The following is a 17,721-nucleotide window of genomic DNA, read 5'->3' on the forward strand; positions in this document are numbered from 1 at the left end:
AAAATGAGTATAAATAATTCATTATAACTACAAAGATGACAGTTTGGCTATTTTCCTTCTCTGTTGTTGGATTTTATTGTCACTGTCAGCTTGAGTGCAGAAACGTTTCAATAAAATATTTACAATTCTGCGTGTAGAAATTTTGCTGAGAACAACATCCAAATGAAACAGTGCTGGAAAATCTTGAAAAATTCTTACGAGTCTTGAACGACAATGCATTTCTCCAGACATTTTAAAAAAAGTGTAGCAGTATAGAATAAGATGAAAAGTTGCAGTCGAAGGGTAATTTAGACCACCTCTGTCCATTTCCTCAGTGTAGACTTTGACATCTTCAGGGAACACGTCTCCATCTGCTCCTCGCAACTTTTCATCCTTTAGGGCCACATAGCCTCCGATATAATAAAGAATCATTTTCTCATCAGATGATAGTGTGTTAGTAGTGAGAGGAAGGTCGTCAATGATGAGAAGTTCCGAGTCTGTCAGTTCTTTCCCACAGAGATCACAGGAATGTCCAGAGGTGTTAAAATCAATATCCTTCTCAAATTCAATAAAAAGTTTGGCCCTGTCTATATGATGACAGTTCAAAAGATCTTGAGCTGTTATATAAAAATTGCAACCAACTGACATCCTAAAATGAGCAAAATGCTTCTCTATGACATCTTGTTGGAAGAAACCAATGGCAACATATTGATGATGGACAGAGTTGTTTTGTGTCAATAGGTACTTTGATAAGTCAATAAGGCATCTGCAGGTCCAAGCTAAAGCATTTGCTGTGTCTCTTGTGAAGGATTTTTCCCTTAGAACAGGATTTGATGCTGTCATCCGGTCAGCAAGCAGTGCCCATTGATCCAGGATATTCAATTGATGACTACCAGCTTCTGAAAGTTCAATACATAATCGATCTGGGTCACGAAAACGAGTGCTTTGAAAGGGAGACTTCGTGTTAAAAACTTTCCAAAGCTTCAAAACTTCATCTATAAATAAGGCAGTGTTGATCCAAGAACTTACAGACTTTGATGACGATTTCAATGCAGAGCTTGTCTTCTCTGAAAATACTTCCAATACAAGGGAAACTTTCTGTTTTTCAATACTTGTGGGGTTCAATGCTGTTTTGGAAAGAGTTGAAAGTTTTACAAGAAATCCTGTCTCGTAATTATGAAGTTCTTCCAAATCAGACCACTGGGCAGTTACTGGTTCAGATGAATGACAAGGGTAGAAATTCAGACATTTTGTTTTCTCAGTAATCCAGTTGTTTCGGATATTTTTCAACAGGTGAACAGTATCATACAGTAAAAATAAGGATCTTGTAGGATCAACTGGGGACATGGTAATCCAAGGAGATGATTCATTTATTTTAGGAAATTTTTTGAAAAAAGCTTGATTCAATCTGTTGTTATCATTTATTATTGCAATTACTTTCCCTCCACATCTTTCAATTGTAGAAATGACATTTATAGTGTTACTGTACTGAAAATCAGATGTTAAGGCATGACAGGGTAACAGTTTGACAAGAAATGTTCTTGATCCAAAAAAGCACTTTACCATAAAACATAAAAACGTAGTAGCCAATTTATCAGGGTAATCAACAGCATATCCATAAATGGTTCCTCCTCTGTATGAAACTGATGCCTTGACATAAACTTCATCAATAATCAAAATACAATTTCTGGATCTTTCTTCAAGATGATTAAAAACATTCGTAAAGAGATTTTCATCAGAGGTGTTATTTGCCACACTTGTAATTCTTTTCATGGTAGAAATAGATGGTAATTGTAAATGATTACGAAGTTCAAGATACAAAGCACGGGATTTTTCATACCATGAAAACGCTAAAAACAGGTCCTCTGCAGAGTAAAGCCTTGAGTTTTTCGACGAATTCATCAGCTGAAGATTTCTGATACAAAAGTTGACTTTCTTATCAGTAACTTCAAATGGTGTTTCTGCTTTGACAAATCGAAGAAACTCTTCAAGCTGACTCCAACATTTAATCTCACTGATGAATGGGTGACGAATACGTTTCCCCAAATGATACATCTCATACGTCACCCTGGGATTTTTAGTTCCAGTGTTGTATTTAAAATATACTGCAAACTTGTGAATTTGACCTTTCCTCTCACTACTCAATAAAATATATGAATCATGTGATCCTGACGGAAGAGTGAAAATGGCACCACAATTTCCAACTTCACAACAAAATTTGTCATGAAAAGAATCATATTGAAATAAATCAGACTCCATGAAATCTGACATCTCATCCAAATCAACAGCTCGAGAGGCAGCAGTGGCTTTTGTAGTAATCCGATGTTGAGTTTGTGACGAGCTTGGTACACATGATTGGGGTACATTATGAAAAACAGAAGGTGGGTCAACTGGAACAAAATATCGTCCTACACGAACCATTTTTGGATTATCAGGCCAATGTAGAGTACAAACTCCCATATGTTCCGTAACATCTTCAAAGTTAAGCTTATTTGGTAAGCATGAAATCCACTGTTTACGTTTCTGAATTTCCTTCGGAAATTTGTACACAGTTATTTTCAGATCAGCAGGTTGATCTCTGTAGCCAGTTCTACAATTGAAGACAGAGCACTTTCTACCCATTTTACAAAACAATTACTGTATGGAACAATATGGATAAAGAATTTAAAACTCCAACAACACAGTTTAAATGTATAAACATTTGAAAAGGAATTAAAAGTTAGAGCTTCAGTAAATCTGACTGAAATGTGAAATAGGGCTAATCACAGATTCAAAGCCGGTACCAAACCGGTATATAGTCAGAGAGGAGATGTTTTATTAGCAAAAAATATTTGCCAATTAAGAATCAAGTCTTTGTGTGTGATTTGCTGGGTTTGTTGAATATAAACTATTGTTTAAAATATCTGTTAATTTTTAGACACTAAATATTAAAAGACGTGTCTCTTAAACTGAATTTCAACCAAGAAACATATTTTGACAAAGAATCAGTAACCAAACTTAATTCGCTTTGTCTAATAAAAACCCAATATGGCAACTTTGTTGGAATTTCGGTTACACACTCCACAAGTGTGAACACACTATACGTTGAGCCCTAAACACACCTTGCGGTTTTTCTCTTCGGCTGGCCTGTCTCAGCCCGCCTAGGTTGTAATGTAATGTAATGTGTTGTAATGTAATGTAATGTGCTGCAATATAATGTGTTGTAATGTGTTGTAATGTAATGTATTGTAATAAATTGTAATGTAATGTAATGTAATGTAATGTAATGTAATGGAATGTGTTGTAATGTAATGCAATGTATTGTATTGTAATGTAATAATTAATTTTTACAGCACACACAATCCAAAAAGTTCTTTTAAGCACTACAAATACAAAGACAAAATGTAACACAAAACGCAAACACTTACTTTTCAAAAGCATCCCTGAATAGGAATATTTTCAAAAGTTTCCTAAAAATCACAGAACTCGGGGGCGTCTTTGATTTCTTTTCTAATGTGTTCCATACGATTGTGAAAGATTTTAGTTTATAAATGGGATCACTAATCAGTCGTTCATTTACATTTCACATGAAAACATTAAAACAAAAGATAAAAGACAAAAGGTCAGGATATATTTGACTTGATGATCTAATCTACATGTGGGATTTTAGATTGCAGCCTTTTGTCAAACCAGAATGTCGACTTGTCAGGTTATTTTTTTCTGTTTATCAGAGATGCCAAACTCTGATTTCACAAGGGAAAAAAAATCCCGTCAGGATCTAAAAATACATAAGTATCACAACAACCACCACATCATCATCACTACCACTTCTACTATAAGTACCACCCCATAGTGACTGTGTTTGAATGACTCTCATACAAAAACCAATTAATATATGTACTTTATTTTATTTTTGCCATGATCTTCAAAATTAGATTTTCTTTATTTTAATGTCTAAATGAATGGTCGGATTTGATTTTTAAAATTGTCAAGTTGATTTTTCTCCCAGGCATTTTTAGAGGGAAGGTGACAGGGATAGAAAGAAGAGAGAAAAAAAAAAGAAAGTGATATTTATTTGAGAAAATATTGTCTAAAAAAATTGTTACTTCCTTCTCCAGACTTCCAACAGAAAAATGTCCAAAACACACGAGGTCTTGACCGAAATCTTCACCAAAATCGGCAACAAGGAGAACACAAGGGAGGTAAATACAAAATATCTCTAATTCTATCTATTCATTTTGTAAAATTATGAGATTGAGTGTTGGCAAAGAGGTTGAGTGGTTAAGTCGCTCAGTAACCCAGGGGTTTCAGGCTCAATGCCTATTTCCAGCACTTTCCCATTTATTTATTTTACTTTTCACAAGATAGTCGATTTGCTCACAACAGAAATAAAGGTGAGTTTTGATATTCCCCAATGTCCACTTTTTTTAGTCATATATTTATGTATTCATTGTTTTTTGTTGTTGGCTGAAGAAGGGTTTTGAGCCTGAAACGTTTTGTGTTTAGTATTTTGTTCTTTTTTCAAGCTGTTATATTAATTTTTGTTTATGACATAACACATGAGGAATTTGCCTACTTGATATTCAAATTTGTAATAGTCACAGGGCTATCCAAAAGATAGATGGCTTAGTTGACAGGAACTGAAATAGATGCTCCAATGAGGAGGAAAATACAGTCACATCTCTCCAATCCAAACACCTCCATTCCCAGTATTCTGTCCGCATTACGAAGACATCCGGATAGTGGAATCAGTCCCTTTAGGGTACAAATAAAGAAGGGAAAAATCCATCCTCAAGCAACCTGTCTGGATAATGGAGACATCCGGATTGTGCGGGTGGTTGGATGGGAGCATCGCCCTTGAATCATATACCTATGATGTTCACATGGGTGTACGATCCGATAGTGATGTCGTTTCTTCTTCTCTTTACTAGCCTATCCTGCTTCTTTGGTTTGTGATTGTATTTTTGACAGGGGATATTTTTTTTTACTGTAAATCTTCTGCCTGTTTGTTCTTGGTTATTTATAATTTAGCTTATGATATTTTTAGGTTATGATTTTGATTTACATTTGTACTATTTTTGTTAGATTGTTTGTTTTTTTGTTTCAGCGGTCTCTCATATAACCTCAATTGTGTTGGAAGAGACCTAAAGCAACAAACAAACAAAAAAACATCCGGATTGTGGAGTTGGGGATTAGAAGAGAGATGCAACTGTCAACCTGTCTGGATAATGGAGGCATCCGGATTGTGGAGTTGGGGATTAGAAGAGAGATGCGACTGTCAACCTGTCTGGATAATGGAGACATCCGGATTGTGGAGTTGAGGATTAGAAGAGAGACGCGACTGTCAACCTGTCTGGATAATGGAGACATCCGGATTGTGGAGTTGGGGATTAGAAGAGAGATGCGACTGTCAACCTGTCTGGATAATGGAGACATCCGGATTGTGGAGTTGGGGATTAGAAGAGAGAGACGCCTGTCAACCTGTCTGGATAATGGAGACATCCGGATTGTGGAGTTGAGGATTAGAAGAGAGAGACGCGACTGTCAACCTGTCTGGATAATGGAGACATCCGGATTGTGGAGTTGAGGATTAGAAGAGAGAGACGCGACTGTCAACCTGTCTGGATAATGGAGACATCCGGATTGTGGAGTTGGGGATTAGAAGAGAGACGCGACTGTCAACCTGTCTGGATAATGGAGACATCCGGATTGTGGAGTTGGGGATTAGAAGAGAGAGACGCCTGTCAACCTGTCTGGATAATGGAGACATCCGGATTGTGGAGTTGGGGATTAGAAGAGAGACGCGACTGTCAACCTGTCTGGATAATGGAGACATCCGGATTGTGGAGTTGAGGATTAGAAGAGAGACGCGACTGTCAACCTGTCTGGATAATGGAGACATCCGGATTGTGGAGTTGGGGATTAGAAGAGAGATGCGACTGTCAACCTGTCTGGATAATGGAGACATCCGGATTGTGGAGTTGAGGATTAGAAGAGAGACGCGACTGTCAACCTGTCTGGATAATGGAGACATCCGGATTGTGGAGTTGGGGATTAGAAGAGAGATGCGACTGTCAACCTGTCTGGATAATGGAGACATCCGGATTGTGGAGTTGGGGATTAGAAGAGAGAGACGCCTGTCAACCTGTCTGGATAATGGAGACATCCGGATTGTGGAGTTGAGGATTAGAAGAGAGAGACGCGACTGTCAACCTGTCTGGATAATGGAGACATCCGGATTGTGGAGTTGAGGATTAGAAGAGAGAGACGCGACTGTCAACCTGTCTGGATAATGGAGACATCCGGATTGTGGAGTTGGGGATTAGAAGAGAGACGCGACTGTCAACCTGTCTGGATAATGGAGACATCCGGATTGTGGAGTTGGGGATTAGAAGAGAGAGACGCCTGTCAACCTGTCTGGATAATGGAGACATCCGGATTGTGGAGTTGGGGATTAGAAGAGAGACGCGACTGTCAACCTGTCTGGATAATGGAGACATCCGGATTGTGGAGTTGAGGATTAGAAGAGAGAATCGACTGTACTCAGAATCACATAGAGTGAAATTAGACATTTTCAAATCAGCAAGAGATATTTTATTGATCCCTTTCTTTACTTATATTTTCCTTGCAGGGTCTGAATGATTTGTTTGATTTCAAGAAGAAATACCCAGAGGCTGATGTCGAGCCATTTCTGAAAAAGACCTCACCTCACTTCCAGAAATACATCAACAATATGCTGTCTGAGATTGATGAGGAAAGAAAGAAGTCTAAAAATAACGGTTAGTAGTTAATGGATATTTTGACTATTCCATTTTCTTCTTTTTTTTTGGCTCTGATATGACCTGAATGTGTTGTAAGCGCTTTAAAACCCTTAAAAACATGACCTGAATGTGTTGCAAGTGCTATAAAACCCTTAAAAACATGACCTGAATGTGTTGCAAGCGCTTTAAAACCCTTAAAAACATGACTTGAATGTGTTGCAAGCGCTTTAAAACCCTTAAAAACAAACAGACATACTATCCTGGCTTTTGTTGTTAAGAAGGGACTGGACATTAAGAATGCTGATTACCGTATGAATAGGATGCTTGTCTATTTCTGCCAAATCTAAAAGGTTCAACGACCCAATCACTGGTAGGTGGATAGCAAGGTCAGGAAAGTAAAGTTTTGACCAATTTTGATTATTTTGCTTGAGAATCAAATTCTCTATGAACTGAGTGATTCGTTACTGATAGATCATAATGATTCATCCTGATCTAATTCAAATTCTCTATGAGCTGAGTGATTAGTTACCGATAGATCATAATGATTCATGCTGATCTAATTCAAATTCTCTATGAACTGAGTGATTAGTTACTGATAGATCATAATGATTCATCCTGATCTAATTCAAATTCAATATGAACTGAGGAATTAGTTACTGATAGATCATAATGATTCATGCTGATCTAATTCAAATTCAATATGAACTGAGTGATTCGTTACTGATAGATCATAATGATTCATGCTGATCTAATTCAAATTCAATATGAACTGAGGAATTAGTTACTGATAGATCATAATGATTCATGCTGATCTAATTCAAATTCAATATGAACTGAGTGATTCGTTACTGATAGATCATAATGATTCATGCTGATCTAATTCAAATTCAATATGAACTGAGTGATTCGTTACTGATAGATCATAATGATTCATGCTGATCTAATTCAAATTCTCTATGAACTGAGTGATTCGTTACTGATAGATCATAATGATTCATGCTGATATAATTCAAATTCTCTATGAACTGTGTAATTAGTTACTGATAGATCATAATGATTCATGCTGATATAATTCAAATTCTCTATGAACTGTGTAATTAGTTACTGATAGATCATAATGATTCATGCTGATCTAATTCAAATTCTCTATGAACTGAGTGATTAGCAGTGATGCCAAAACTCCGGTTTCACCGGAAAAAACTCCGGTCTGGAGCAAAAAATTCCGGGCTCCGGGCAACTTCCGTCAAATTCCGGTGAGGTCAATTTGCTCCAAGGATACCCCCCCCCCCCCCCCCTTCCAACCACCACATCATCATCATTACCACTAGTATTACAACCAATCATTCACCACCACTACTACTGCAACCACCACCGCATCATCATCACTACCACTACTACTACAACCACCACTACCACATATCTTCACCCCTTACTACTACAACCACCACCACCATCATCATCACACTACTACAACCACCACCACACATCGTCATTACCACTACTACTACAACCACCACCACACACATCATCATTACCACTACTACTACAACCACCACCACCACATCATCACACCACTACTACTGCAAACCACCACCACATCATCATCATACCACTACTACTAGAACCACCACCATCACACATCACCATACCACTACTACAACCACACCACCACATCATCACTACCACTACTACTACAACCACCACACCACATCATCATACCGCTACTACTACAACCACCACCACCACCCATCATCACTACCACTACTACTACAACCACCACTACCACATCATCACTACACTACACTACACACCACCACAACCACATCATCACTACCACTACTACTACAACACCACCACCACACATCATCACTACCACTACTACTACAACCACCACAATCACATCATCACTACCACTACTACTACAACCACCACCACATCACTACCACTACACTACAACCACTACCACTCACTACCACTACTACTACAACACCACCACACACATCATCACTACCACTAATACTACTACAACCACCACCACAACATCATCATCACTACCACCACTACTACAACCACCATAACCACCACATCATCATCGCTACCAATACTACTACAACTACCACCATCACCTCATCTTCATCACTACCACCACTACTACTACTACAACCACCACCACACATCATCATCATACACCACTGCTACTACAACCACCACATCATCATCATCATCACTACTACTACTACTACTACTACTACGACTGCTAATGCTACTACTATACTACAACAACAACCACTACAATATCATCATCACTACCACTACTACTACAACCACCAGCACCACATCATCATCACGACCAGTACTACTACAACCACCACCACCACATTATCATCACTACCACGACTACTACTACAACCACCACCACATCATCATTACCATTACTACTACAACCACCACTACCACATCATCATCACTACCATTTGTACTACAACCACCACCACCACATCAACATCACTACCACCACTACTACAACCACCACCACATCATTATCATCACGACCACAACTACTACAACCACTATACCACCACCACATCATCATCACTACAACTACTACTTCAACCAGCACCACCAACATATCATCATCACTACCACCACTACCTCAACCACCACCACCACCATATCATCATCACTACCACTACAACTACAACATCAACCACTATCACATCTTCATCATCTCTACCACTATTACTACAACCACCAACACCACATCATCCTCACTACCACCAGTACTACAATCTCTACCATTAGGTTTTGGCGCTTTACTTCATTTGAAATAAGGAAATTTTGGGATTGTAATTTGCAATGTGTTTATGTATCATAATATACACTGTAATTCTAATCAGTTATCTATTTAGAACTATACAATATGTAAGCACAATGCCAAATATCGTTCCAATTCCTTTTTTTTTTGTACGCGGAAATTCCTCTTTCGGCGTTGAAATTCCTACGAGTGGTGGCTGAAACTCCTGTGAGCCAAATTCAAAGTTGGCATCTCTGGATTAGTTACCGATAGATCATAATGATTCATGCTGATTTAATTCAAATTCTCTATGAACTGAGTGATTCGTTACTGATAGATCAGCAAGAATCAATACGATTTATTGGATTGAGAGGAATTTGGATTCGGGGACACTTTTAAAATGAATGTCTAAATCCGAGTCACGATTTCAGCATTCATTTCATCAACAAAAGAACTTTTTTCCCATGTTGGAGGTTTTTGATGGCTTAGTTGGTAGAGCTCTCCCTTCACACTCAAAGGGACAGGTATCAATCCCAGATTTTCGAATCCGCCAATCAACTAGCTGTGATTGTGTAGCTGGGTCTGTTACATCTGGTGGAAGGTATTTGTGATAGAGTAGCTTCTTGTCCAAACGTAACAAGCCATTGCTATAAATCTTGATAGAAACCAGGATGAACTTCAGTTACATTAGCCTTAAAGCTCTGAAGGACAACAGGGTTGGTAGTCAGAAGGTCTGAGGTTCAATCCCCAGTCGAGGTCGACTTTTTTTTTGGATGTTTTTTTTCTTGTATTTTTCTTTCTTGCTTTGTCTGGCACCTTTCATCATACACTTCTTCACATCTTTATCTAACGTCTGGCACCGTTCATACACACTTGTTCACATCTTTATCTAACGTCTGGCACCTTTCATACACACTTGTTCACATCTTTATCTAACATCTGGCACCTTTCATACACACTTGTTCACATCTTTATTTAACGCCTGGCACCTTTCATACACACTTGTTCATATCTTTATCTAACGTCTGGCACCTTTCATACACACTTGTTCACATCTTTATCTAACGTCTGGCACCTTTTATACACACTTGTTCACATCTTTATCTAATGCCTGGCACCTTTCATACACAGTTGTTCACATCTTTATCTAACGTCTGGCACCTTTCATACACAGGACTTGTTCAGTTCTTTATCCTAAACCGGTGCCTGCTCCTAATTTCTTACTTTGATATCCTGTAGATTCTTGCTTCATTCTTGATTCTGTCTCGACAGAGTTCCAGAGCTTCAAGAGTTCCAAACCCACAGAGAATATTTCCAGCGACGAAGAAGATGCCGATTACTACAGGGAGAAGTTGAGAGAACTCAGGGCTCGATGTGGCCTGGACTCGAATAATGCCGATGTAAGTTGGTCCAGTTGATTCAACTCCTTTATAATTGTCAGAAGTTCTAGTATTACGTACCACAGTTATGTCAAAAGTTCTAGTACTACGTACCACAGTTATGTCAGAAGTTCTAGTACTACGTACCACAGTTATGTCAGAAGTTCTAGTACTACGTACCACAGTTATGTCAGAAGTTCTAGTACTACGTACCACAGTTATGTCAAAAGTTCTAGTATTACGTACCACAGTTATGTCAAAAGTTCTAGTATTACATACCACAGTTATGTCAAAAGTTCTAGTATTACGTACCACAGTTATGTCAGAAGTTCTAGTATTACGTACCACAGTTATGTCAGAAGTTCTAGTATTACGTACCACAGTTATGTCAGAAGTTCTAGTATTACGTACCACAGTTATGTCAGAAGTTCTAGTATTATGTACCACAGTTATGTCAGAAGTTCTAGTACTATGTACCACAGTTATGTCAGAAGTTCTAGTATTACGTACAACAGTTATGTCAGAAGTTCTAGTACTGCGTACCACATAAAAATTGATTGTGAAGAATGAATTTTGCCGTTTTAGCAGTTATATGCTACACAAGAAAGTTGTTTTTCTTGAGAGTGAAAGAAAGAACAGTTTAATCTTTTTAATGAAAAGGATGACAAAGGGAACGCGTTGCTCTCTAACCTTGTTTCTAAATGATTTTAAAAGATATTTTTCTTTTTATTTAAAAGATATTATTTCCATCGGCCATTTTCTTATCATTATTAAAAAGGTTTCGTATTTTCCAATATTTCCACCAACGAGTTGACTCATGTTTTTCAATGTCAGGTTTAGAAATACTTTCATGTTATCGTTACAAAAAAATGGGCATTTTATCGCTCACAGTAAAAGAGGTTTTTTTATGGTTGTGATTTTGACTTTGATCTTCTTATAAAATAAATTTAAAAAAGATAAAACAGCAATTCAGATTTTAAAGTTTAAATCTATTTTTTTAATTTGTCAAAACTTTATTTGTTCTGCTACAAAGGGTTAGCACGTTACTTGGTGAAGAAATTAATATCGCATTCTAAAGTGTAATGCAATTTGATAGTGTATCATAATCAATGGAAATATATGTACTTCTATGTCTAAATATAAAGAGATTAGTAATCGGCTGTTATCATTGGTTCTACTAAATATCTCTCTCCAGACGGACCGTTCATCAGGATCAAAGTCGTCTGCTGTCTCGACAGAAGAATCTTTAGAAACTGTAAGCTCAAGATGCTATGAGATTTATTTTCAGTTTTATCTTACTTGAATTTGTGCTTATTGAATATTATATTATCATCATCATCATCATCATCATTACAGTAAAACCTCGCTTCTGTCATTATATTTGGAACCAGGGCATACGTAATAGTTTTGCTCTTTAGCAAGGCTGGCGGCATTAGGGTGAGGGGGGGTACCATTGTTTTTTAAAATTATTATTATTATTATTATTATCATTATTATTATTATTTTGATGAATTTCTTATCTCATCTACTTTTTTCCATTGTTTTGGAATCTCATTCGTCATCTTCTAATCAAATTATTTTCCCCAAATCCCGTCCAGCAGCCACCGACAAATCACAGTGCTCAAAAAGAAGAGGAACAGCAAGCTCCCCCTCCACCGGAACCTGTGAGGCAATCCGTTGATGTGACCAGTCTTAAGGCACGACTGGAACGCATTAAAAAAATGGCCAATAGCTGAAAAGGTCTTCTTGATTTGGTTCAGAGTGTAAAGGGTTCAAATGTCGATACAACACGGCAAGGGATGTGTAATATAACAGGAGGTGTGTGAGTGTGTAAGAGTGTGTGTGTGTGTGTATGTGTAAGTTTAAATGAATTTGCGTGTGTTTTTGTCAATAATATTTGACATTTGGTTAAACGATTGACTATTTTTTTGATACAAGTATCAGGACAGAGAGTGAAGAATGCAGAGGTTGTGAAAGAATTTTTAACTCCATCAGTGTGGTTATAACCTGATTGACCTCAACAATAAATCAATCAATCAATCAATCACATGATGAATGACCATTGGGATCAGCCACATTGTTTCGACCCGGTGTCCCTTGGAGTTGGGAAGTGGAGATAAAAATTACAGCAGTTTTCATTTGTGTCCCTTTGGATTAACAAACTATTTACAGCCACTCATTTAACAGACGAGTATTTGACAATTTTTTTCAGTTCTCAATTCTGTCTTTGAGGAAATGAATTTCCTATTATCTTTTTAGGAATTTGCTTATCTGGAATGCTTTTTTTTTCGCCAGATATTTATCAGATAAGAGGCAGTAAATAGTTAGTGAATATTTTAAATCTATGCTATATGGCAGTAGTCCATAAAGATGTTGTACAATGTACGGTAACACCAGCCCATGTCACTGACAGTTGTTATGGTGTTTTTATTTTGTTTCAAATGTCGCTATCAGCTAATCTGTGGCATTTCAATTCTTTTTTTTCTTCCAGTTTCGCATTTCGGTTTCACCATGATTGTCTTTATAAGACAGATTTGATGGTGTATTACAATTACAATGACTTTGTCATGTTTGAAAACCTTCAGCTGCACTTGATTGTTATCAGTACTTGTTGTTATACCAAACAAAATAGGAAGGTGATGATGTTGAGTCAGTAGTAAGATTACTTCCATTTCATCTCAACTCAATGTTCATTTTTACTTTACCTTCATCATCATTCATATTCATTCCTTGTCTTAACTCACTCAATCCTAGAGATTTTGCTACTTTTCAAAATTGGTAAAAAATGTATTACAAACTATCATTAACATGTAAAAACTAAAAACATTAGCTTTGATACTACGCCTATAATTTGTCTCAGAAAAATGTAATAAATAGGCATGGGGTAAAAGTAACCCCAGGTAAAACTACGGATTTAGTCGGTGTTAGGGTTGAGTGAGTTAATGATCAATACACTTGCAGGCAGTTGGGTTTGATTTTCAGCCTGAGAACTCACCAGTCAATCATCTTCTTTTGTGTTATTGTCCAGCATACTAGTCATCAACTTATGGTCGGCTATCACTAAAGGGCATTTGATGAAATTGTCATTCGAGATGAGTTTTGTTTTCAGTTCAATAAAAAATTATGCTTTTCAATTATTTCATCTCATTAAAGGCTTCCTCAATTTTGCAACGCTTAATTTGTAGATTTAAAGATGATATTAATCCTTAAATTTGACGGATATTTAATTTACTTTGCTAAAGTTTTAAAAAATTAAATTTAAAATGGAGGTTAGCTTTCACTCAGCCAGTAAGTACCTACCTACTTGATTTTAACAATCGACGGCCAATTGAACAATTTTCATTTTCTAAAGCTAAAAGGGGATTGCATTTTAGGAAACAATTGAAATATGATATAAAGCAATCTGGCGTGCAATATCCTTTTACGTAATGTTTCATTCATTGCTTGAGTGTATATTATATTTGTTGCTGTTAGATAAAGCCAAAAAGCTTTGACCAAGTTTGTTGCATAAATTAACCTATGTCAATGTTGAATTTTAAAAAATTTTCTGCTCCTTTTTATTTCATTCTGACAAAGAAGTTTTTTATTCTGATAGACAAAGTTAGAAACTCTTTAGGCTCCCTACCTTTTTATTTCTATTGATTCCATTTAAAGTGGAAATTTTTAAAAAACCCAACCCAACAATTTCTGTGCAAGTAAGCAATATTGTCGGCTTTTAAATCGACTAAAGCTGTACTCTGAGTCTGAGTAAGAGTTCAAACACGTTTAAATTAAGTTAGTTGTCTTGTATATTTGTAGATGTCGTTATTACTGAGTGTATTTGTGTGTCTTTATGTGTGTGTGTATATGTGTTTGTGAGAGAGAGAGAGAGAGAAATGAATTCATTCATTGTTTTCTTTTATCAACTACTTATACCCAGCATTAGTCAAATCAATAGATGATAGTGTACAGTACTTATTATAACTAATTGTAACTGAATGACTCGAACTCTAACAAGATCAATGATTGGACTCGCAATTGACAGTAGATTATGTTTGAGACGTTTAAAAGCCTTTACGATTACACAAACAAAACATTCTAGTTCTAGTGACAATTCCTTGTTAACAGTTACAGTAATTCCTGTCTGGATTCTCACACTTTCTCGTGAGAAGCCAAAAACCGTGTAGAATCCCAGTGTGTCGAAATCCGATGATCATGGGAGGTAACTAGGCCTAATGTAACAACTTAGGATGAAGATCAAGATAGAATTCAGTCACCCAACTCCAACGTGTCATATTGCAGGGCGTGCTGGAATTCGACGAACTATTTTTGTTTATTATTTTTTACAGACAACAGCTTCTAGCAGCCTAGTATCGCTTAACTCTCTCGAGTTCTCTCATTGAAAATGGAACAAATTTATTCGATTTTCTATCCATATGAACTCGAGAGAGTTAAACTCTCCTTGAATAATTTATAATTAAAGTTTAAAATTTCACACATTAAAATTCATTTTGAACATCCCCAAAACATTTTCATCTTTCTCTATATTGGAGTGGAAAACAGAAAACATCGTGAAATGGCTGAAATATTTGTTTCTGTTATAAGAAGTTCACAGTGTATATCGATATTTGAGAATAAATAAAATGAATTTCTGCATCATCATTTTTCATTGTAACAGTTTTGAAGTATCAATTGCTAAAAGTCTTGCATACAAAATGTTGCTAAAAGTCCAATCTTCCCCAGTGGTTTCTGTCTCTTCACTTTGTCTTTTATTATCATGTTTTTCCTACATGTACATTTATTACTTCTCTCTTATTTTTTTTTTTTTCAATAAATGAATAAACCAATTTTTGCACTGATACACATTTTAAACATGGCTTTGACTTGATAGGTCATTCTTTTTCATTATTTGATTTTAAAATGAATTTTTCTCTGGTGTCAAGTGTAATAGACAAGTAAAGATACACCCCTCCCCCCCTCAAAATAAAATGGCTCGTTGGGGTCTTTTGTCCTTACCTTATGGGCAGGGAGGCACTTACTGTGTCTTCTATTCCCCTGGCCTGGGTCGGAGTCATTGACTGGGAGGGGAAACGGTCAAATAAAGTTATAGTTTTGGGAGATATTTTTTTTTCATTGGAAATCATCCCTCTGTTATGTACTGTTACATTTATTTGAATATATAATGGTTTGTAAACATTTGAGTGTATTCCTTTTAGTGTCATCCTTTGCTTGTGTCCGGACATAAATTTAAAGTACACGGAAAAAAGTGTTCCCTTGGAATCCACATCTGTTCCCTATGAGCACATTTAGTGGATATCGCACTATATAAGAGCTCAATGTAAATCATTCCTTTTTGTCTTATTTTTTCTCATGCACTTTCAACTGTAAATATTGAAGTTTTTGACTTTCCCATTTTCTTCCTTTTTACTGGCGCTAAAATAACCTAAATGTGTCCCCAAGTACAGTAAAATTGTTTAAGGTAAACAAAAACATACCCCAAAAAAAATGTCCATAGGGTGAGCAGAATCTTATGGAATATTCAAGCCTCTCACTGAGTTTTGATTCTTTGTACACCAGAGCTGCCAACAATACACCAAAAAAAGGCGAATTATTACACTTTTTCTATCAAATCAAGCGTTTATGCTTTTTGTTCCATATTAATATTATGCCTTTTTGTTGTCATCAAGGTCTATAGTGCAAACACAGAATGAATTACAGTACAGAGGGACTGACTTTTTAAAATCGTATTACATTGATACATCTAACAGGATGTTTGACATATAATACTATTATCAATGGCTGCTGAGGTGACCGATAGCTAAAAGAAAATTTCAGACAATTTACAATATCCACTAAACATGCTCAAAGTGCTTTACAGGGGTCCCTGACCAACAGCAACGCATTACATGTCGAATGAGACATGATACCTGTTAGGCAATATTACAATTTTTTTCTAACATAGACAACGCTGTTAACGACCAGGTACTCATTTTACACTGGCTTTCGGATCGGAAGATCACGAGACCACATAGCTGCCTTAGTTAACTGATCTTTTTTTTATTGAATTTCGATTTTTTTTCATTTGCTTGTGGCGGGTATGATATCCCATTCATTGGGTCTGATATCCCATTCATTAAGGTCAAGGTCATCCCATTTTAGGAGCTACAGGAAGACAGAGAATGACATAATTGAATGCAGACTTCATGCACGCCGCAGAAGATCGTGATACATGGAGACAGCTGACTGGCAACATCGTGATTCGTGGAGACAGCTGACTGGCAACATCGTGATACGTGGAGACAGCTGACTGGCAACATCGTGATACGTGGAGACAGCTGACTGGCAACATCAGTGATATACGTGGAGACAGCTGACTGGCAACATCGTGATATACGTGGAGACAGCTGACTGGCAACATCGTGATACGTGGAGACAGCTGACTGGCAACATCGTGATACGTGGAGACAGCTGACTGGCAACATCGTGATATACGTGGAGACAGCTGACTGGCAACATCGTGATATACGTGGAGACAGCTGACTGGCAACATCGTGATATACGTGGAGACAGCTGACCGGCAACATCGTGATTCGTGGAGACAGCTGACTGGCAACATCGTGATACGTGGAGACAGCTGACCGGCAACATCGTGATACGTGGAGACAGCTGACTGGCAACATCGTGATTCGTGGAGACAGCTGACTGGCAACATCGTGATTCGTGGAGACAGCTGACTGGCAACATCGTGATTCGTGGAGACAGCTGACTGGCAACATCGTGATTCGTGGAGACAGCTGACCGGCAACATCGTGATTCGTGGAGACAGCTGACTGGCAACATCGTGATTCGT

General features: G+C 37.2%; 1 protein-coding gene across 4 annotated transcripts in view; it reads left to right on the forward strand.

Annotated features, from left to right (window-relative positions):
* The window catches only part of LOC144978126 (cytoskeleton-associated protein 5-like), an 80,159-nt gene extending 64,416 nt beyond the window's left edge, over positions 1-15,743 (forward strand). For 2 of the 4 annotated variants that reach the window (XM_078923768.1, XM_078923769.1), the window contains exons 40-44: positions 4,077-4,160; positions 6,590-6,737; positions 10,786-10,913; positions 12,088-12,147; positions 12,491-15,743. In XM_078923768.1, the coding sequence (XP_078779894.1) occupies positions 4,077-4,160; positions 6,590-6,737; positions 10,786-10,913; positions 12,088-12,147; positions 12,491-12,628 (558 nt within the window). In that variant the 3' untranslated portion in view covers positions 12,629-15,743. The remainder of the gene's footprint in view (positions 1-4,076; positions 4,161-6,589; positions 6,738-10,785; positions 10,914-12,087; positions 12,148-12,490) is intronic. The other 2 variants (XM_078923770.1, XM_078923771.1) reach the window with 1 other exon arrangement.
* The last annotated feature ends 1,978 nt before the right edge of the window (positions 15,744-17,721 follow it).

Source organism: Berghia stephanieae, chromosome 8 (genome assembly GCF_034508935.2).
Source record: "Berghia stephanieae isolate SIO BIC M18660-M18661 chromosome 8, UCSD_Bste_1.3, whole genome shotgun sequence".
Taxonomy (NCBI): Eukaryota; Metazoa; Mollusca; class Gastropoda; order Nudibranchia; family Aeolidiidae; genus Berghia; species Berghia stephanieae.